The 20123-nt window shown below is 54.5% G+C and overlaps 5 protein-coding genes across 5 annotated transcripts; 3 read left to right on the forward strand and 2 right to left on the reverse strand.

The window, feature by feature from the left end:
• Nucleotides 1–68: 68 nt before the first annotated feature.
• On the reverse strand, nucleotides 69–1928 carry BDP55DRAFT_737480 (GDA1/CD39 family protein; the record flags this gene model as incomplete). The annotated part of the gene is made up of 2 exons (XM_060580375.1): nucleotides 69–1640; nucleotides 1700–1928. The coding sequence occupies 2 exons, from the start codon at nucleotides 1926–1928 to the stop codon at nucleotides 283–285; spliced, it is 1587 nt and encodes a 528-aa protein (XP_060421970.1). The 3' UTR covers nucleotides 69–282.
• Nucleotides 1929–2932: 1004 nt separating this feature from the next.
• On the forward strand, nucleotides 2933–4727 carry BDP55DRAFT_567789 (PUL domain-containing protein; the record flags this gene model as incomplete). Its single annotated transcript, XM_060570618.1, has 2 exons — nucleotides 2933–3205; nucleotides 3258–4727. The coding sequence occupies 2 exons, from the start codon at nucleotides 2933–2935 to the stop codon at nucleotides 4725–4727; spliced, it is 1743 nt and encodes a 580-aa protein (XP_060421971.1).
• Nucleotides 4728–5300: 573 nt separating this feature from the next.
• BDP55DRAFT_567802 (kinesin motor domain-containing protein) lies at nucleotides 5301–7110 on the forward strand (the record flags this gene model as incomplete). The annotated part of the gene is made up of 2 exons (XM_060570619.1): nucleotides 5301–5421; nucleotides 5480–7110. The coding sequence occupies 2 exons, from the start codon at nucleotides 5301–5303 to the stop codon at nucleotides 7108–7110; spliced, it is 1752 nt and encodes a 583-aa protein (XP_060421972.1).
• Nucleotides 7111–11185: 4075 nt separating this feature from the next.
• On the forward strand, nucleotides 11186–12530 carry BDP55DRAFT_36533 (eukaryotic initiation factor 4E). The gene is made up of 3 exons (XM_060567073.1): nucleotides 11186–11536; nucleotides 11657–11964; nucleotides 12063–12530. The coding sequence occupies exons 1-3, from the start codon at nucleotides 11358–11360 to the stop codon at nucleotides 12341–12343; spliced, it is 768 nt and encodes a 255-aa protein (XP_060421973.1). The 5' UTR covers nucleotides 11186–11357; the 3' UTR covers nucleotides 12344–12530.
• A 549-nt stretch (nucleotides 12531–13079) lies between these two features.
• BDP55DRAFT_699147 (Las1-like protein) lies at nucleotides 13080–19540 on the reverse strand (the record flags this gene model as incomplete). The annotated part of the gene is made up of 14 exons (XM_060577862.1): nucleotides 13080–13709; nucleotides 15275–15319; nucleotides 15414–15440; nucleotides 15534–15668; nucleotides 15806–15897; nucleotides 16095–16311; nucleotides 16435–16468; nucleotides 16561–16632; nucleotides 16737–16824; nucleotides 16961–17003; nucleotides 17475–17773; nucleotides 17822–18060; nucleotides 19038–19208; nucleotides 19458–19540. The coding sequence occupies 14 exons, from the start codon at nucleotides 19538–19540 to the stop codon at nucleotides 13080–13082; spliced, it is 2175 nt and encodes a 724-aa protein (XP_060421974.1).
• Between the last annotated feature and the right edge of the window lie 583 nt (nucleotides 19541–20123).

The raw sequence follows: 20123 nt of genomic DNA on the forward strand, positions 1-20123 counted from the left end.
ATCCGTGTACTGATACGTCTCCTGCACCTACCTTGTAACGTTCGTTGGTCTCAAATACACTTATTCGTAATCGAACATTCCCATTTCTGTCGTGGAATTAAAAATCTATAATACTACAAGCCAACCAACGCCAGGGGAGGCTTGCGCAATCTGGTCGCCAGATAGGCCACTTTTGTTTAGTTGACCTGGTTGACTCTGCACTTCCAGCCAGATCCGGGGGAGAGAAGAGGCAAGCTGTGACATGTTAGCTTCTGTATGGAGAGTTCGCAGAAATCAATGAGCTTACCTAGCACCGAGGCACCAGCCCAGTTCGTTGCCCTTGATCTTCTTGGCAATCTTGACCTCGCGGTCAATGGGCATCTCGTAACCGGTGTGGAGAAGAGCCATCATGAAGTTGAGGTCGAGGCAGTGCTCAGGGCGGTCCTGCAACTCCTTCATGGCACCGGGAATGCTGGCAAAGAGATCCCAAGACTTCTCACCGCCACAGACAGAGTTGGCAAGGTCGTGCATCTCACGCAGGGTGAAGGAGTCGGGCATGCCGAGAGGCTTAGTACGGTCGTAGAAGTAGGAGAAGATGTAGACGTCCTCGCGGCCGAAGGTCTTGGCCAATGATGGCTGGTGGACACCGTTGAAGGAGCAGGGCGCAAGTTTGCAGCTCTCCTCCTTCTTCAGGATCTTCTCGGCAAGGTTACGGCACTGGGCGGGGGCGGCCTGGGAAGGACCGGTCATGTTGAAGGTCACAGTCTTGCCGAGGGGGTGTTTCTCGTCGAGCTCGACCTCGACCTCTCTAACCATGCCGGGGGCAATGCAAGGGTGGATGATGGGCTGCTTGACCCAGCTGTCGTCGGACTTCTTGCTCTCAAAGATCTCCTCAATCAGCTGCTTGTGGACGGCCTTGCGAGCGCTCATCAAGCCATAGCCCAGGTGGGAGTGCTGGTAGAGCTCAAACTTTTGTCCACCAAAGGCAAGATCGTACTTGTGGTCGCCCTCGGCGAGCTTCTCCGGCATGCCTCCATCCGCAGCTCCCTTGAAGGTGGGCTCGAAGACAATCTGGGTCGAGCCACCGCCGAGATCGAAGACGGCAGCGGTGGGGCTCTTGTCAGGGCCGCCAATCTTGCCGAGGAGGTAGTTGGTGGTGATCCAAGCGTAAACACCTTCGTCGGCGCCGTCCATGATGGCAACTCCGTGGTCCTCCTTGGCAACGACGGGGAAGGGGTACTTGGTCTCGAGGCGGTTGCGCACAGCAGCAAGGATCTTCTCTGCGTTCTCAGCTCCGACCATGCGGAGTCCAGCGGTCGCTTTCACCGCGACAGGACTGCAGGACTTGAGCTTGTCGGGAACGTTGGTCATGGCAACGTCCATCAGAGCGTCGAGAGAAGCGGCAGCGGCCTCGGGGTCGTCCTTATACTTGCTGAGACCACCAACTGACTTCTCCGTCATCTTAAACTCCTCGTGCTCCAGCTCAGGGGTGGCACCGCAGTTGTTGAACTTGTAGACGTGGATTCTGGATCCAGTGCTGCCGGCGTCGATCATCAGGACGTACTGGACGATGGGCTTAGACTTGGAGCTGGACTGAGTGCACTTGTCGGTGCCGTACGAGGCATCGGCAGGGACCTGGCCACCAGCGCCGCCTTTCGATACTATTGTAGATGTGTTAGTTTCAAGTGGTTTTAATGGGATCTGTTAAGTCGTCGCTAACCTCCGCCATTGTAGACGTTGACGCCTCTAGGAGACAGATACCAGAAGAGGAAGACGACGAAGAAGGCGATGGCGCCCATCCTCATCCACCTCGTCTTTTGTGCTTGAGACATATCTCTCAACGCCGCGAACAGGCCAGTATTCCGTTGAGCAGGTGCAAATCGACCAGGCTTTTCGTGTGGATCTCGCGCGGGTTGCTTCGTCGGCAGCGACACAGATGTTCTTCGCATTGGTCGCGTGTCGTTGGTGCTTAGGGAAACACAGAGTAACGCATTCAAGGTACAGTGGGCGTCGAGATGGGACAAAGGAGTGGACTGGACTGAACCGAGGACCGATGACGAAAGGGAGCAGCACGGGACGACTCGAGGAAACAAAAAAGGTGCGGATGGCCGAAGAAAGGAGCGGACGAGATGGGATGGTGGCACTGGACCCGGAGAAAAGTGCAGAAGTCCTATATGTAGGGAGACGTCGTCCACGGTCAAAGGGGGGCGCGAGGAGATGCAAGGTACGGTTAGGTTGGTCTCGAAGGGGGTTTGATGGCAATTGCAGATTTTCTCTTCTCTGAGAGGTCATCAAAATCCAGACATCCCTGTCTCGAGCTGGCAGTTTGCTAATCTTGGGTGCATAGGTGCGCCAGCGGGGAGAACGCGAATCCACTGAAATGCTGAACCTGGAGGGCATCCTCCTGTCATGTTCACCTTAATGGCCGGCTCCATGATTAGGGGGCGGGGCCACTGACTCCCTGCTACGCCCCCTAAATTGCGCAGTCGCTCCTTCACACGGCGGGCAGGTATTACGGCAGAGTCCCATTTGCCAGACACGTTCTGATCATTCCTGAGGTGATCAGCTTGCGGTCAAGGCACAACTGGAACTTGAGCTTACCTAAGATTACGTACTCCAAATCCTTATCTAGAAAAAGCATCTTCATCGATAAACTGGCGCGTCTCAAGCCACGTGTGGCGCCTTCTCCGGATCTCACACTGTGACCGGACCCTGGAAGCTTCTCGTCCAGCGACTATTACGACTACGTCTTGTTGCCTCTGGCGTAATGATGAATACGAACGACCTCCAGAAAGATAATTAAGCAATTCCCAGAACGAACCCTCTGCCATACCCAGTTTCAACCATTCCTCACACCAGTCATCAAAGATACAGCCTTGTCACTCTCAGCTCACTACAGTTCTTACCAATAAAGAAGTTGAATCCCGGTCTAGGCTGAGCGAAGCCTCTCAAGATGGACGTGCATCTCCTAACATACGACCTATCCCGTGGGCTTGCACGGCAAATGTCCCAGAGCATGCTTGGATTTCACCTCGATGCAATCTATCACACGTCCATTCAACTCAACGGACGCGAGTACGTCTATGATGGTGGTATTGTTGACATCACTCCGGGTACATCTCATTTGGGCCAGCCCATGGAGCGCATATTCCTCGGAAAGACAGAGCTGCCCATGGAGGTCATCGAAGAGTTCTTAGACTCATTAAGACCAATCTTTACAGCGGAGGTGGGCTCGACTCAGTATATCCTTGAGTTGACCGAGACTAACCAACTACCAGGCCTACGACCTCTGGAAACACAACTGCAACAACTTCTCAGACTCGTTTTCTCAGTTCTTGCTTGGGAAAGGCATCCCAGAGCATATCATCAAGATGCCTGATGCTGTACTCAGCTCTCCAATGGGCAGGATGCTCATGCCTCAACTGAACCAAGTTATAAACTCCAATAGACAAAATGGTTCAATCCTCGGTATCCAGAACAATCCAACCCCTCAAGGCTACGGATCCGCATCGCAGCCCACAAAACCCCAAGCAAATGTCAGGGTCGTAAGTAGCTCACAGGAGCTCGACGCAATCCTTGAATCTGCCGCAAGGTCTTGCGCTGTTGTTCTCTTCACCTCCACCACATGCCCTCCTTGCAGGGCCATCTCGCCCATATTCGATGAAGTGTCTGCAGAGGCAGGCAGCAAGGCCACATTCATCAAAGTAGATGTTGCCCAGCTCACACCGCTTCCCGGGAAGAACTATCCTCGAGCAACTCCGACATTCATCACGTATTTGCATGGAGAAAAGGAGAATGAGTGGGCAGGCGCTGATCCTGCTGCCCTTCGAGGCAACGTCCAGCTCCTGCTACAGATGGCTTGGCCTCGGCACCCCCACGAGTTCCTCAAGCTTCCCAGCTTCTCCAACCAGAACGCAAAGCCAGTATTGTTCTCAAAAGTACCGCCCCTGGCCAAACTACTGGGCAAGATGGGGTCGGCAGCAGATGAACCAGCCGTGAAGGCAACCAAGCAATTCATTGAGGCCCGCGACAAGCAGGGCGCCGCCGCTGCAGTACTCCCAAACCTGGGCGAATTCTCCGCGTTTTTGCAGAGATCATTGCAATCGCTACCCGTCGAAAATCTTTTCACCATCGTCGACTTGTTCAGATGTGCGCTCGTCGACGCAAGGTTTAGCGGCTATTTTGCTGAGGAAAAGGGGCACTCAGCTGTTTTGGCAATCCTCAACCTCGTCAACTCACACAGCGACTGCCCGTATGCCTTGCGATTAGTTACACTACAAATGGCGTGCAACTTCTTCTCCACGCCGCTCTTCCCGGAGGAAATCCTTCGAAACGAGACTTTGAGAACACCCATCATCCAACTGATATCTTCGAGTTTCCTAGACGACAGTCACAATAATGTTCGTGTGTCTGCTTCGTCCCTCATGTTCAACTTGGCACTCTTCAGCAACAAAGCAAGACGTGAGAAGTCGGGAGACGTACTACCAGATGGCGACGCAGTAGAGTTGGCTGCGTCGGTGTTGGAAGCCATTGGGCAAGAGGAGTCTTCGCCAGAGGCACTGCAGGGCATGCTTCTGGCACTGGGTAACTTGGTCTACTGCACGCCAGGTGACAGTGAAGTCTCGGATTTGCTGAGGACGATGGATGCCGAGGACACGATTCTGGCCAAGAAGAAGCAATTCCCAAATGAGAAGATCATTGTAGAGGTGGGCTCAGAGCTTCTGGGCAAGGGGCTTAGACGGCCGTAACTTGGCTTGCACGTTGGTAGCGATAGAATACACTAAACTGCGTGGCGTTGGGTACTGGGTGTTGACACCGTCAAAGAGGTGCCGAATACACACTAGACATTTGTTTGTAGGACGATTTGTTTACACGAACGTGAGCACGAGTGTCTGTCATCTGATTCTTCCACAACACACCGGCAGCGTCGCCTTTTTACGCAACTTGAAGAAGAGGATGCTCATCCTTCGTCTTGCAAAAATTAACACTCGCTCGATTGAATCTCTATTTTCTTTTATTTCGCTGTTTATCTGCCAACAAAAAGCAAGTCGACAACACATTCCCAGATACGTACTTGCAACCCCTGCATTCCAACCCCAGGCGAACAGCACACCGCATAGCAAGTGTGGCGTCACTGCCCCGGCAACTCGGCCCCACCAGCTTTCATCCTAATTGGGCAACCGAGTAAACAAGCCCGACCGCCTCATGTTGGGATGTGGGCTTCGCAACGGCAACGATACCACGCACTTTTTGAAGAACTGAAGCAGACCCTTCGTGGATTGTCTCTCGATCATCGACTGCTACCGCCAGCGGTTTATGAGATGCCGGCTCTCTACTCGTCTGCTTCTACCCCATCTCTGCGGTCGCACGATGGACCGGTTAGAATGGACGGTGGAGGCAATGTTCGAGTCGTTGTCCGAGTGCGGGCGTTTCTGCCCAGAGGTATGTTGATGGCTTCCCGGTGTGGTACAGAAGAGAGAGACTGATGGGTGAAATCCAGAAATCGAGCGTGGTGCCGAGTGCCTAGTGGAGATGGACCCCATCACCCAGCAAACGACGCTTCTCGTGCCCAACGATAACGACCCTGCGAATGCGAAAGCAAAGTCGAGAAAGATTATCGAGGAGAAAAACTTCACATTCGACAATTCTTTCTGGAGTCATGACCTCAGTGACAAGTATTACGCCCACCAGGAAGACGTCTACAACAGTTTGGGTGAGGAGTTTCTCGACCACAACTTTGAGGGCTACCACACATGCATATTTGCCTACGGTCAAACGGGGTCTGGAAAGAGTTATACAATGATGGGAACGCCAGATCAGCCGGGCTTGATCCCTCGAACGTGCGAGGATCTCTTCGAGCGAATCGAGTCTGCGCAGAACGAGACGCCCAACATTTCCTACAACGTTCGAGTGTCATACTTTGAGGTCTACAACGAGCACGTCCGCGATTTGCTTGTTCCGGTTGTGGGGAACCAGCCGCCGTACTATCTCAAAATCAGGGAGTCGCCGACGGAGGGTCCGTACGTGAAGGATCTGACCGAGGTACCTGTCCGCAACCTCAATGAGATCTTGCGATACATGACGATGGGAGATAGATCAAGAACCGTGGCCAGCACCAGAATGAACGACACGAGTAGTCGCAGTCACGCAGTTTTCACAATCATGCTCAAGCAAATCCACCACGATATGGAAACGGACGAGACGACGGAGCGAAGCTCGCGTATTCGGCTGGTCGATCTGGCCGGCAGCGAACGTGCCAAGGCAACCGAGGCCACAGGCCAGCGGCTCCGCGAAGGCAGCAATATCAACAAGTCGCTAACGACACTCGGCCGAGTGATAGGAGCGCTCGCCGATGCCAAGGCGGGTTCGAGGAAACGCAGCAAGGACGTCGTTCCGTACCGAGACTCGATTCTCACGTGGCTGTTGAAGGACTCGTTGGGAGGCAACAGTAAAACGGCAATGATTGCTTGCATCGCGCCGTCAGATTACGAGGAGACTCTGTCGACACTTCGCTACGCAGATCAAGCCAAGCGCATCCGTACACGCGCGGTTGTCAACCAGGACCAGATTTCGTCAGCGGAGCGCGATGCCCAAATCGCAGCCATGGCGGACGAGATTCGAGCCCTTCAGCTATCTGTGTCGGAGTCGCGCAGGCGGGAGAAGGATACCAAAGACCAGGAGGAGAAGCTTGAGGAGTACCAGAACCACGTGGCTACGATGCAGCGCATGATGGAAGAGCGCAGCCTCGTTGCCGAGGGCAAGATCCGCAGCCTGCAAACGGAGAACGAGGCGCTTCGGCTGCATCTCAAGCTCGCTCTCGAGAGCCTCAAGAACCCGATCCCAGCCGTCACGATTAAGCCGCCGGAGGCCGAGGAAGCGGAGGATGAGGCTCAGAGGGCCAAGTCGGAGAGTCCCGAGGGTAAGGAGAATGGCGAGGATGCCGAATCATTGTACGACGACTCGGACGACACGGCGTACGACTCGGACGTTATGGAGGATAATGCCAGCGATATGCAGGAGTACATGCGCAGCCTGCTGAGCGATCTAGGCATGTTCCGGAGGAAGATTGGAGACGACAAGGAGCGCTGGGTCGGCGAGGCGCCGCCTGCGGGAAGCAATATGAACTTCTAGAGTCGTAGGTCTAAGGGGGTTCGATGAATGAGTGTGGACGAAAGAGCTCGGCTATTGATTGTTACGAAGCGCCAAGACGACAAGTGTAAGCATGGTGTTTTGGGAGTTCTTCTTATTCTTCGGGGTGTACTTTGTTAAGGAGACAGAGAGAGAATCCATAGTTTGCAGTCAACACATAGTACATGGCACACCAAAACTCCCGTATTTGGTTGACACTAAGAACGATGAAATTTAGTGCGGGCAAATTGCAAGATTTGCTCTGCCGGGGACACGTTCGACCCTCTTGCACACGTCATGACTGAAACCTGTAGGAACATGATCCGGCCTGTCAGATCTCATGGAAAGTGGGCGGGTGTTCTTTGCTTGTTCCCATTGATTTCAAACAGGAAATCCATTCTGGCGGTGCTTCACAAGTCGAGGAGCATGGAGCAAGGCGCGAGAGAGCCGCTGGAGGCCGCTACGTGCCGCTTGCGCTGTCTCCAAAGATTTACGGTCAATTGTTCCCATCAGGAATACTGCGAATGATACATGCCCAACGTCGAGAGCGGAAGAGGGATGTCGCTGTTAGGGTTGGACAGGGTTGTGAATTGGTGACGGGAGGGCAGAGACGAGTGCAGGGATGAAGCATCCGGAAGAGACGACGGCGAAGCAAGCCGGTGGACTACTTGTCCAGGGGGAGTTTCGAGACAACGGTTTGGTTCTTTTGACGACGGGCAACGTGCTTCGGAGCCGTTGGTCGTCGAAACTTTGACGTGTCTTCCTGTCCGTGTTGAGTGTGTCAAACTTGCCAGCCCTAGGAACCGAATGCCCTGATGGGGGTTTTGAGAGTTGAATATAGATCTAGGTTAGTGGCGTTCGTTGGGTGCGTCAATCTGAGAGGATCTCGCAATCGCAATGTTGACAATGCGTTTGGTTTCCAATAGAGATTGGCTTTACATTTCCTCTTTTTCGGTTTAGATATTTGAGCTGTTCAAATAGCATTGGACGAAGGTTGGTGTTTGTTCCTGAGTATAGTTCGGGTGCAAACGCCGTTTGGGGGGGGGTTTTTTTTTCTTTTCCGGGGAAGCTGCCCGAAGTAGCCGACCGTCGATCGGCTTGTCGTACAGCGTTTTGATCGTCAAAAGGTAGATATCTTGTGAAGAGTTAATTTGTTGGTCAAGTCGTGGTCTACGGCGGCGGATCGTAGCCGGTACGGTCCTTAAGATGGAGACTTCTGTGGCTCAAGGCAACTAAATCATCCTGAAAAGCAAACCCAGGGAGTACTTCAAAGGGCGCAACAACGAAAAAGCCGGCAATGAACTGGGCCAGGTACCTAGGGACTGTGGTCTGAAGTTTGAGTGGTCGTCAGGCGCGGGAGAGTTGCTGCACATCATGCCTCTTCTCCCAAGGCGGGAGATAACTCAAAGGCCGAGGAGCTAAAGAACAGAGTCGGTTTTCGATATCGGAGCTTTCTGCGATTTGTTGTTTCTCAGATCCATCTCAAGTTTCTGTTCTTTTTTGGCTTTAAGGGGTTTCCGTTCGATATGCGAGTGATTTCTAGAGGATTGCCAAAAAGGTGAGGAGCGCGAGAGCAGCAAAGCAAAAAGGTTGAGTGAACGGGCTGATGGATGAGCCAGGCGTCGGGCCCGACTCTCAAGCTTCGAATGTGTACCAGTGGCTAGAGAGCGTGCATTAGTATGACTATGACGAGTCTTCCGAGAGTCAATTGACCTTGAGGGTGCATCTCATTCTCCGCTCCGTTTGATGATGTTGAGCAGCTCAGACGTCGAATGGGATGTTAAGGGTCATAGCTGGATGAGGTACCTACCTACCTTGAGACAGAGGTATTATCCGGAAGAATGTGACCGACCAGAGTGCTGGAGTGATTACCTAAGAGATATACTACCTAAAGTGCCTTCTTCCACAGTCAGGCAGTGTAGATAGGTAGTCGTTGCCATATTCACAATGATGGAAGCTACTCCGTACGTGTAAGGCAACCGCCACTCTTTGACAGGCAAGTGCTTATCAGGGCAATTATCTGGCCTCGCTCGGATCAGCTCCTCTTCGAACAGTTGGGAACCCGCGGGGATGTTGCGCTTTCTAACGACGTCTGCGCGTACTCCGTACCTTGCATCCAAGTTCCCACGGCGGCACATGCCTCGTTCCTGGTCCCTGTTTCTGGATGCTGGAAACCCCCTGCCAGGCCGCGACCCTGCTCATTTACACCCTCAGGAACCGCCGAACCGAGAAGAACAGCTGTATCTATATGGTAACGTGGGTAATAGCCTTCCTTCTCGAACGTGAACCTGAACATCCGGTCTTTGCTCCCCTTGCCCACCCTCGTCGCCACGACTTATCACTGGCCGCGCCGGCGGCTGGATGTTTCAGGGCGGTAAGATGTTCCCACCAAAGTTCTACCATCCCTAGGGTCTCTTTCCTTCCTATGGATCGACCACCGACCGTCCCAGCCGTTCAATTTACTTGTCGGCTGTGAGCTTGCCAAGTTGCCAATGCCAGTCGGTTCCAGCGTCTCCAGAGTCCAGACACCACATTCAGATCGGGACGGGCGGCCGTGACGGCTGCCGCGGAATGTCACCTTGGGCCCGTACCTACGGCAGGAGGACGCCATTGCCGTTTCGCCTGTGTGCCTCATGTGTGCAACGGCAGGTTCCTTTCACCACCACATGGGCAGCACAGCAGGAAGCAGGAATCGCGTCCGAGACGTCCTTATTCGCCTGTACCTTGCAGAGTACATATGTACTTACGAATAGGTACATCCGACAATGGATGTCTGCCTTGAGCACTCGGACGGTTCGTGTACCGTCCCGTCTCTCTTTCCTCGTCGAGACCCGAGCCTGCTGAGAAGTTGAATCTGGAGCCTGAGTTGCTGCTCACTTCTCACTTCTTCTTCTTCCGGCGCCCATATGCCATTGTCGCGAAGACCAAGGACCCCTGTCCAGCTGCGCTTCAGAGCTCAGATCTGAGCCCTGGAGGCAGTGGAGGCACTCTCGACCGGATTTTGAAGCTCCCTACCCACTCTCTCCAGACAGATCTCCCACCCTCTAATCATCCAGCGTTCAGCAAAGATACCCTGCTCTCTGGGACCGCCTGGAGTGTCGTCTTGTGTTGCGACCCTAGGATTATTGTGCCCCCTGTGGTGTACCTGGCAGAATGTACTCCAGAAAGTACCTAGCCTACAAGTAAGCACCAGAAAGAGGATCAAGGTATCTTGAGTATCGCCGTGACGAGAGATGGGATGAAATGAGATGGACAGCTTCTTGCTTAATATCCCTACCTCGCCGCAGACTCGTCTCCGGGTCTTTTCTTCCCCTTTCTCTCTACCGCCTCTCCCTCGGTCGCCGTCCTATTGTATCTTTACGATTCTTTGTCACCAACTCCCTGAATACAACCGTCGAGTCATTCAGAGTTGCAAGGAACCCGAACTTCAGCTGCTGTCTTCAATCGTCACACCTTGTTCTGTCCAACAGGTATCCTCTGGTCCACCTGTGTCCCTGTGTCCCCGGGATTAATCAACACTTTGAGAGGAACACCACCGGCGTCAAAGCAAGCTGCAAGACAAGGGCATCTGTTCCTGACAATCAAATCTCTCCTCCCCGCGCCATCTTGCTGTCTGATCTAGTAATTCAGACTACGGATACGCACGAACAGGCTGCATCTGTACGAAGTAGTCCCCCAGACAAGCCCAAGAAACCCACCAAACTGGTCCTTTCATTGGTGATTCCCAAACAGCCCCAAGCCTCTCCACGTCTCCTCATACCGGGCCAACAACCACATTACCACACACCAAGCCAAGTTCCCAACCAGCACACAGCAATAACCGACGCCGGCCCTCAGGCACTTAAGCGTGCCCCGTCCCCGTCCCGTCAACGGCCTGCCCACTTCTGCCCCTCGTTGCTACATTAGGCACCGCCGCACTCCACCGAGCCAACCAGCGACCAACGACCAGCGACCCAAAAAAGCAAGGGCAGTTTGGCTAGCAGTTGTGACTTGTAACTTGTCACTGTGTCCCGTCCCTCTTTACCTCTCTCGGTCGCGCCTACCCGACCCCCGATCCCCGACTAGGTCCAGCGGGCAGCGACGCAACATACGACCTCAACTTCACCTTGAACCGGACACTTGCCTTTCGACTCGACACTCGACACCTCTCTCCGTCTTCCTGCTCCTGCGACATCATCTGTCGCTGTCTCTCTTTTGCATTCTCTCACTGATACCCCCTTCCCACCGCCCTCCTAACCACATCATACGCCATGGCCGCCAGACCTGCGCTCTTCACCCGTGGTCTCTCGGGGCTCTCCCAGAGCACAACCGACCCCAACTCGCCCAGTGTCAGCTCCCCGGCCGACCAGCGTGACGATGCGAAGCGCAACTTCCTCAAGGCCATGCGCCCTCTGCCAACACAACACTACTGGAACGTGTACTTTGACAAGTGAGTGCTCCTTGTTGGAATGACCACAGTGTCTGTCCTCGGCGCATGCTCCAAGCCTTACGCAACCCCACCCCCACCACCCCCTGAAGCTTCAAGGCTAACTTCCAACCCTCACTCCAGACAAGCAAAGGACCAGCAAAAGTCGGGCAACGATGATGAGTACAAGGTGCAGTTGGAACAGCTTGGCGCGCAGATAGAATCCGTTCAGGACTTCTGGAAGTACAACAACAACACCCCCGTCGATCAGATCAAGATGCGCGAGTCCATATACCTCTTCAAGCAGGGCTTCAAGCCCATCTGGGAGGACCGCCGCAACATCAACGGTGGCGCCTGGACCTTCCGTGTGCCCAAGAACATTGGCCCCGATGTGTGGACACGCGTGCAGCTCCTTGCCATTGGCGAGAAGCTGCAGAGTGTACTAGACGACAGTACGTCGCAGTCTCTCTCTCTCTCTCTATCTCCCTCTCTCGTCTTTATCACTCCTTTCACCACAACCGCAAGTTGGCTAATTCTTCTCTACCTGCAGACGACCAGATTTGTGGCGTTGGTCTCTCCGTCCGCTTTAACTCCCACCTCATCTCCATCTGGCACCGCGACGGTTCCAAGCAAAAATCCGTCGATGCCATCCTCGAGTGCGTACTCGAAGAGCTCCCCGCTGAGCTGCGTCCCAAGGCCGACAACTACTTTTACAAGCGCCACCAGGACCACGCTGGCTTCAAGGCACCTCCCGAGCTCCAGGTCGTCATCGACTCACAAAAGGCAGCTGCCGACAAGGCCAAGGCTGCGGCCGGAGAGGCGCCGGCTTAGAAGGTCAACCGCGTCCCTCCGCATTCTGCCCCCTTTTGAGGTCCTGTTGGGGTCTGGGAGGAGCTTCGCTGCGGTCCAAAGGCCAAGCACCGTAGTTTCTGCACGAATGCCTCCTAGGCCTTTCTCTTCTCTGCACAAGAGGCAACCCCCATCCAGTGACGGACGCAGTGGTGAGGAGGAATCTCACTATGTCTTGATCTCACCAAACATAAGGGGATGGGAATTTATATGGGTTTTGTTTTGTGAGCAAGTCAGGTTAAATCCGTACTCAATCTCATGCCACGGTTATTGGTAGCGCACCGACACACAAGGGACAAGGCCGGAATAAGCATACTTCATGGGCGTTCTCTTGTTATCCTCTTTTCTTTATTAGCATGGAAATACAAACTCCCGGGGGTGACGAAGATACCACGCCCACCGATGCCACATGGGCCGCACTGAGATCAGATAGAATCATCATTACCACTAGTATTTACCAAAGTGTCCCGATCGTGCAGCATGTTGCAGTGACTTGTAGATTGTGGTGCTTGAAGTGGTGAGCTGAAGGTCCCAAATACCAAAAGAGAAGCAGCTCGTAGATGCTATAACCGCGTCGCAGAAGAACAATCAAAGAAAGAAAATGTGCCACCATGCCTTCCAAACGCCAGATACAATGGGTATAACGCAAGACCAAACCCGCCACAAAGGTCACGAAACCTCACTCAAGTCCAACCAGTGAGATGGGTCGCGCGCGAGATCACCGCCAAACCCCAGCCCGCCGCATAACCTCCTCAAACTCTTCCCTCCTGACCCCCTTCCCGACGCCCGCGCCCCCGTTGGCCTCGAGGATCATATCCCGCAGCACCTCGTCCTTGACGTCCTCCCTGAGCACGGCAGCAACCCTCTTGAGATCCGCAATTGTTATGACGTCCCGCGGCCCAGCAGCCGCCGCCGCCCCCGACGACGATCCTCCGGCCCCAGACCCCGTAAACAGCCCAAACGCCTCCTCCACCTCCCTCCTCCTCGCCTCCCCGCCACCCCGTTCCTCTCTCTGATGGTACTTTAGCGCACACACGGCAAAGAAAGGCTCGTACGCGACGAAGCCTTCGTTCTCGGGATCCAAGATTTCAATGAACTCGGCCTGCTCGTCGCGGGAGGACGACGGGATGCCCAGGGCGACTAGGCAGGAGCGGACGTCTGATGTGGGGATGACGCCTTCTTTGGAGTAGCCCTTGAGGGGCTCGGCGAACAAGGAAAAGGCTTCGCGGATCTCGCGCTCTTCGTGGGCAGAGATGTTGTGTTCTTTTGCGAGTTTGGAGGCGCGGGGGCGTGGGATGTCTGTAGTTGAGGAGGAGGGTTTCTGGGTTGGTGGTTTGCGTTTTGCCGGCTTTGGTTTTGGGTTGTTAGTTTAGGGGGGGATTGCGAGGGGATTGCGAGGGGGGGAAGGGGGTGCTCACCATTTTGGAGGACTGTTGGATGGGTTTGAGGTGTTGATGTTGTTGCGCGGGTAGTTCAGTTGGCTGTAGGAAAGAAGATTGGTGGCTTGAGGACCCGTCGTCGTGACGGGCTGCGGAGCGAAGCAAAGTGCTTGGGAGGTGAGGTCGATGACGATGGATGCGCCGGGACGAAAGAGCGCAGGGACGCGTAAATGGGTTATGGGGCAGGTCGCGCTCGTACAGTGCAGTGACCATGTGCGCAGAAGGTCGCTCGCACGATAGTGCGCCCCGCCGTTGCAAAAAAATTCAACATAAAAGCTTTCGCAAGCTCTATCGATCTTATTTTTCCTTCACCATCACAACCTCACGACACTCACTCATTGCGAGAGGCGTCGACTTCTCGACAATGCCACGTTCCAAACCAGCTCTGGCGGCTTGCGATTGAACAGAGAGACAGCGAGATGATAAGCCAGTCCTTCACTGGATCCTGCGCACAAGCTTCGCTCTCTGCTTCACTTCCATTCCCGATCACCTGGACATTTTCTCACAAAATCCTCTAGAGCTACGCAACGTGGTCGAAGTGGACACCAGTTTACGGATCTTCCAAAACCGCCACCACACTCTATTACAGGTCGAAGCTGCCTAGAGGAAGTGTGCTTCGTACTCGAAAGCTCACGGCCTCCGCGCCGGAACTGCACCCAGCAAACTGTGGTTCTCAGTCCAACTCAACCTCCATGGACATGACAATCTACGGCTTCTGTGCCCTCTTCCTACGCGGCGCTTCCTACTCGGGAAGCTTCCAGCTACAACATGCGTTGTCATCTTCGCAAGGCACCACTACCCGCCAAACAAGGCACTCAGTCCTTTCGATGTTTTCCGTTCCCAGCGGGACGAGGACAAAACCACTGTCTCCAAACATTGAGACAGTGAACAAAACACAACATCATGACAGCTTCTAAAAAATGCTAGAGCTTGCCGCTTTCATACCCAGAGCGAGCATGTGTGGACAGTGAAGCAAGATTAAACAAACGGGTGCGCGTCGCAGGACGTACCGCACCTTCCCCGGCTTACACTCTCGCTTCGATCACTTGTGGTTGTCGCGTTTAGGACCTGTGGGAGACATGCTAATGACGTGATGTGATGATTTGAATTTGATGACTTTGATGCTTGTATGAAGAGCACTTGAAATATGCGATTGCCATTCTTTTGCTTGCACGGGCAACAGAGTGCATTCGCTTGACGCCGTTGTTCAGCTCCGACGATATGTTTCCCGGCCTACTCAAGACTTCGCGTTCCAGTCTCGTAACCCGTCAGGTCAGATCTTGGAATCAGGAGGTGGACTATGTTCGTCAGCTCTGCTCGTCACTTGACTACCAGCCCAAGTGCCATATCTCCAGGCCGGTCGAAGCCGTCGGACAAGCTGGCACATGGAAGCGAAAAAGTGGAACAGTGGAAGAGAAACCTGGTCACTTACTCACTTGAAGTTATTCTTCATCTCGCGCAACTTATTCATGACGGAAACGGGCTCGCTCTCTCCCGTCACCCTCTGAATCTCGGGGTCCTATCACAACATCACCGTCGTTAGTCTCCGTGTCTCTAATGGCCAAGGCGCCCGCGAAGCCCCATTGGGGGAAATGGCTTCAAGAAAAACTCACCTCGACGCGCATAAACACGTTGTGTTTCTGTATTTTCAAGTGGTCGTTAGCTCCATATTTCCAAGTCTCACACTCCCACTCCCTCGCAGGGAAGAGAGGAAACCCAGGGAAATCACGCACCTTTTCATCCCCAATCGTGAACTTGCCCTGCGTCTCCTTGTTATTCTCCGCAAAAGCCTGCAGCTTCTGAATCGCCTCGTTCTGCAGCACCGACGCGGCGAACTTGACGTTGGATTTGGTGTACTCGTGGCCGGGCTTGTTATAGTCTCCCGTCAGCAATCATGAACCGTGGCGACTCTCTTCTCTTGTCCCCGTTCGCTTTCATCTCTTTCCCCCTTCCTTGACGGGTTTCCGCGACGGTGACGGGGGGGGGGTTCAAGAAAAAGACTCACAAACACGACAGTGTCGTCGGGCAGCGAGGCCAGCGTCTTGTTCAGCGCGCTGTGCATCTCCTCCGCGTTACCCTCGAAGAACTTGCCGCAGCCTGTCGGGAGTGAGGAGAGTCAGCAAAAGAGTCTTCGTAATTACGCCCCTTGTTTCCTCCAACACGAAAACCTCTTCATCTCAAAGCATCTTCTCTCATGCTGTAGACGAGAGCCTCACCGCAGTCCAAGAGGGTAGAAAAGAGGGGTTGAAAAGCAAAAGTCAGAGAAAAAAGATAAAAAGAAGTAGGACACCCACCGCTGATGAAGAGCGTATCGCCCGTAAAAACAACCTTTTGATCCCCGTCCTGCATGAACCAGCAGATGCTGTCCTGCGTATGGCACGGCGTGTGCAGCGCCTTGACGGCGATGCCCTCGCCAATCTTGAACGACTCGCCGTGGCCCGGCGTCCGCGTCACGCCCTCGCAGTCCTTGCCGCCGATGATGGCCAGCTTATCCAGACCCAGCTCGTCTTGCTGTTTTTTTGAAAAGGTCCGATCAGTTCAGCGAATGGCATTATTTCCCAGAGGACGACGAGGTTTGGGTGCGAAGAGGGGCGGGATGAGAAAAGGGGATGGATGCAGGAATGGCAGACGTACCAGCTTCTTGTTTCCGCCGGCGTGGTCCCAATGACTGCCAGAGAAAAGTCAGATACACCCCACGTCGTCTCGAGGAAAACCCCCGCGTCTCGGTTCAGCTTCCAAAGGCCAGAGAGAAGGACTCACTGGTGCGTATTGACGATGGCCGTGAGGTTAATCTCGCCACTCTTGATAGCCTTCTGCAACACGGGCGTCACCCTGGGAAAATACCAGCATCCGTCAGTCAAAAAGCCCCCGGACAAGACAACTCTCGAAGATGCTCTTCCTCCCCTGGAAGCTAACCGAAGGCAAGAAGGACTCACTCGGACGGGTTGGCAGGGTCAATGATGACGGCGTCGTTGGTCTTGTCGTCCTTGACCAGGTAGGCGTAGTTGTTACTACTGCCCACCCCTGAAAAAAAAACTCATGTTAGCTAACATGAGGGGAATATAACACTGCATCACCACACTCTCATTCTCGTCTCTCATTCTCTCGTGGTGACCATGAAAGAGAGCATCAGAAGCTTGTGGGGGCGGGGGCAACATACACATGGGAATCGACTGGATATGCATAGCGTTGGCAAACGTAAGCTATATCCCGACGTATTAGCTTACACACTCTCTCATCTCTCACAAAAGAGCCAATCAACCAGAGATGAGCCGTAGTAAAGAAAACTCACTGCAGCTGATACGGTGGCGAGTTTCTGTCTCAGTAGTGGTCTCCTTGCGATGAGGGTATTCATGAAAGGCAATTGTGCGTGTTGGAACAGCTGTTTCTCTACAGTCGGGGGAATTGGAGCTGTAAGCTATTGCGCCGGGAACTCCTCGGCAAGTCACGGTGACGTTATTACAAATCCGCGAGGGGAGACCCCATCCAATTGCATCGTCATACCCCACGTGATGTTGCATGTGCACGACAATGACAACTCCATCAGCAATATCTTCACTCTAATGCCCATACTAGACGCGAGCATTTCCTCATCGAGGGGATGTGTGGTGTTTGTTTTAACGTATTTAGATCCAAAGACGATATCCTCAGCCGGGCTCGACGATTTACGCTACGCCAATAGGACGCGGCTTCCAAGTCCCCTCAAACTTGGCCCATCCGGTGCCAGCGCTCTCAGGAGCATCATCCTCCTCCATCTCACCCTGCCCGTCTCCCTGTCCCTTCCGCAGAATGTCCTCTGATAACCGCTGAGCCGCAAGCATGACGGTCTCACTCGGCGGCGTCTCGACAATCTTCTCCAGCGTCGCCAGTAGCCGACTCTCCTCCAGCCCGTCAATCCATTTCCTCATCTCGGCCCTCCTCCCGGCATCCTGCTCCTCGAGAAAGGCGACCACGACTTCGCGGCGCACAGGAGCTGCAGAGACAGCAGCGGCGACGGGGACCCCGCCGCCTGCTGCTCTACTCTCAGGAGCCTGGCTGACGGCCTCATCGGGCCCCAGGTGCTGCCAGTAATACTCCCAGATCCACACCAGCGCTTTGCGCGCGGCGGAACGCAGCTTCGCGAGAGACGGCAACGTCTCGTGCGTCGCCTGGTGCCGCAGCTCGACAAAGGTCGCCGGCAAGCCAATAGTCTTTGCCACCGAGTACATGCTCAGTTTGCGTTGCTTATCCTGATGGCCGTCCAAGAGCCCAGTGACGAACCTAGACGAGAGAGTGTGTAAGCAAAACAGACGATCGGCAGACGGTGACTTTGAGCATTCAAGGGGTGGTGGTGTGCCTGAGTCGGCAGAGTATCTAGGTAGGTATCCTGGAGGCTCAAGCAATGAATGACCTTGGCAAGACACTCGCAAGCCCTCACTTCAGTGGCTCTTGAACCACAGCCGAATGACCGCAGGGTGAGAAACGAGCTCTGGCATTCTCGATTGCGGCGACGGGCCCGTAGGAAGTTTAGCATGCCTCCAGCAACCCAAACCAAGCTTCCCCCGATGCCAGGAACGTCCGTCAGATCATAGCTCCCAAGTGCACCGCTGGCGCGAGCCAAACAAGGTGAGACACCCAGGTGCAAAACCACGCCGGCTTGCTGGAAATCTTGGGGGGGAGGGGGCGTGGGCGCTGGTCGGCGCGGTGTGCGTGTAAGTGAAAGCCTGTCTGGTGTCTGTGGCTTCCACCAGTCGCGCAGATCAGGCGATTGTTGGTGGCCCCTTCAGACGGGACCCGACTCGGGTGTTGGTCTGGGCAGTGAGAGTGAAGGGGGCAAGGGGCGCTTCAACGCCAAAAGGAGAGACGGCGTCGCGGGTTATGAGAGGGGGGCGTGTGTGTTGAGGGATGAGTTAAAATGACAAAAAAGTCAACCAAAGATGTGAGATGTGAAATGCGCCGAAATCCAAATGTAGAGGTGACAAAAAAGAAAGGCAGCCCAGATCCCTGGTGGATTGGGATTGTTTCAAGCCACTCTGCAAGACTCCAAAGGCAGAAGAAGGGGAGGAGGGGGCGGATAACGGAACGTAAAACGCCCCAAGTACCGGTAGGCTTTCCTCTCTCACTGGCACGCCGCACTTTGAAATTGGAACCAACAAATGACCCTTTCTGCCCTTGAGCTGATGGTGGAATACAAAAAAGAGACAAGTGACATGAGAGAGAGAGGAGGGAGAGGGAACTCTAGAAGCCCAAAAACGTACCGACTGAAGGCGGCGGCATAAGCAGCGCGGACGGCGTAGGTGCCAGCGCCGCCCTTGCTCTCGGCGTCGCTGAGGATGGCGGCCGTCAGCAGGGCCGTGGACTCGACCATGTGCGGGCAGTTGCCGCGCTGCATCCACATGGACACCCTCGCGACGGCATGGTGCTGGTCGCTGCTTGGGGTCGTCTTGCCAGTGTTGGGGCTTGTTGGTGCTGCTGGATTTGACGATGGCGTCGGCGTTGGTGCTGGTGCTGGTGCTGGCGCTTGTGCTTGTGCTTGTGCAGCCGTTCCTCGTATCCAAGACCTTGTTGGGGTCTGGGATGCGGCGGCCGCGGACGCTGATATTGCTGCCGTACCACTAGCTTGGGCGGGTGTGGGTGTTGAAGTTGATGCTGCTGCTGCTGCTGCTGCTGCTGCAGACGCTGGGGCAGCGGGATAGAACTGCTGGCGAACCTTGAGCAGCTCGCGGCGATCGCGCCACGGCGTCAGGATGTACTGCACCATGGCCGGGTGTGTGTAATGTGCCGGGTGTGGTGTTGAACTGCAAGTGTGTGTGAGTGGGTGTGCGTTTTGGTGTGGTGTCTGTCTCTTCTGCGCATGTGTTTGTTTGTGTGTGAGGAGTCTGGACGGCCGGCCGGGGAAGAGAGAGACCTGCTGGATCCAATGCTGTCCTGGTGCTGTGCGCGTACGTACGGTGTATCCAGATCCGCCTCGTCAAAGGTAGCTTTCCTCGACCGGAACTGCTGTGCTTGCGTTGTGTGCTAAGGCGCCCAAAGCAAGTTCGACTCGCACGTTCCCGTCCGTTTGTCTTCTTTCCAGGTATTGTCTGGGGGCCTTGCTCTCGCCCGTCTTGTCTGTCTAGAACTCTAGTTGACCCTCAGAGGCTTGACGACTTGGGATGTTTCAGGCCGCGTTTGTCCTCTGTGTGGGACCAAAAAAAAAAAAAAAAAAAAAGGAAGAATCCTGCCCTTTCGTTCTCTTGGTTTCGTTGCCTGGTGTCGGTGGGCGCTTGCGGCGTTTGCGTTGCGATTGAAGCTTTCTTGCGGGTTTGCGCAGCATCAATGATGAACGACTGGACTCGCTCGTT

Source organism: Colletotrichum godetiae (genome assembly GCF_030913485.1).
Source record: "Colletotrichum godetiae strain CBS 193.32 chromosome Unknown BDP55scaffold_100, whole genome shotgun sequence".
NCBI lineage: Eukaryota > Fungi > Ascomycota > Sordariomycetes > Glomerellales > Glomerellaceae > Colletotrichum > Colletotrichum godetiae.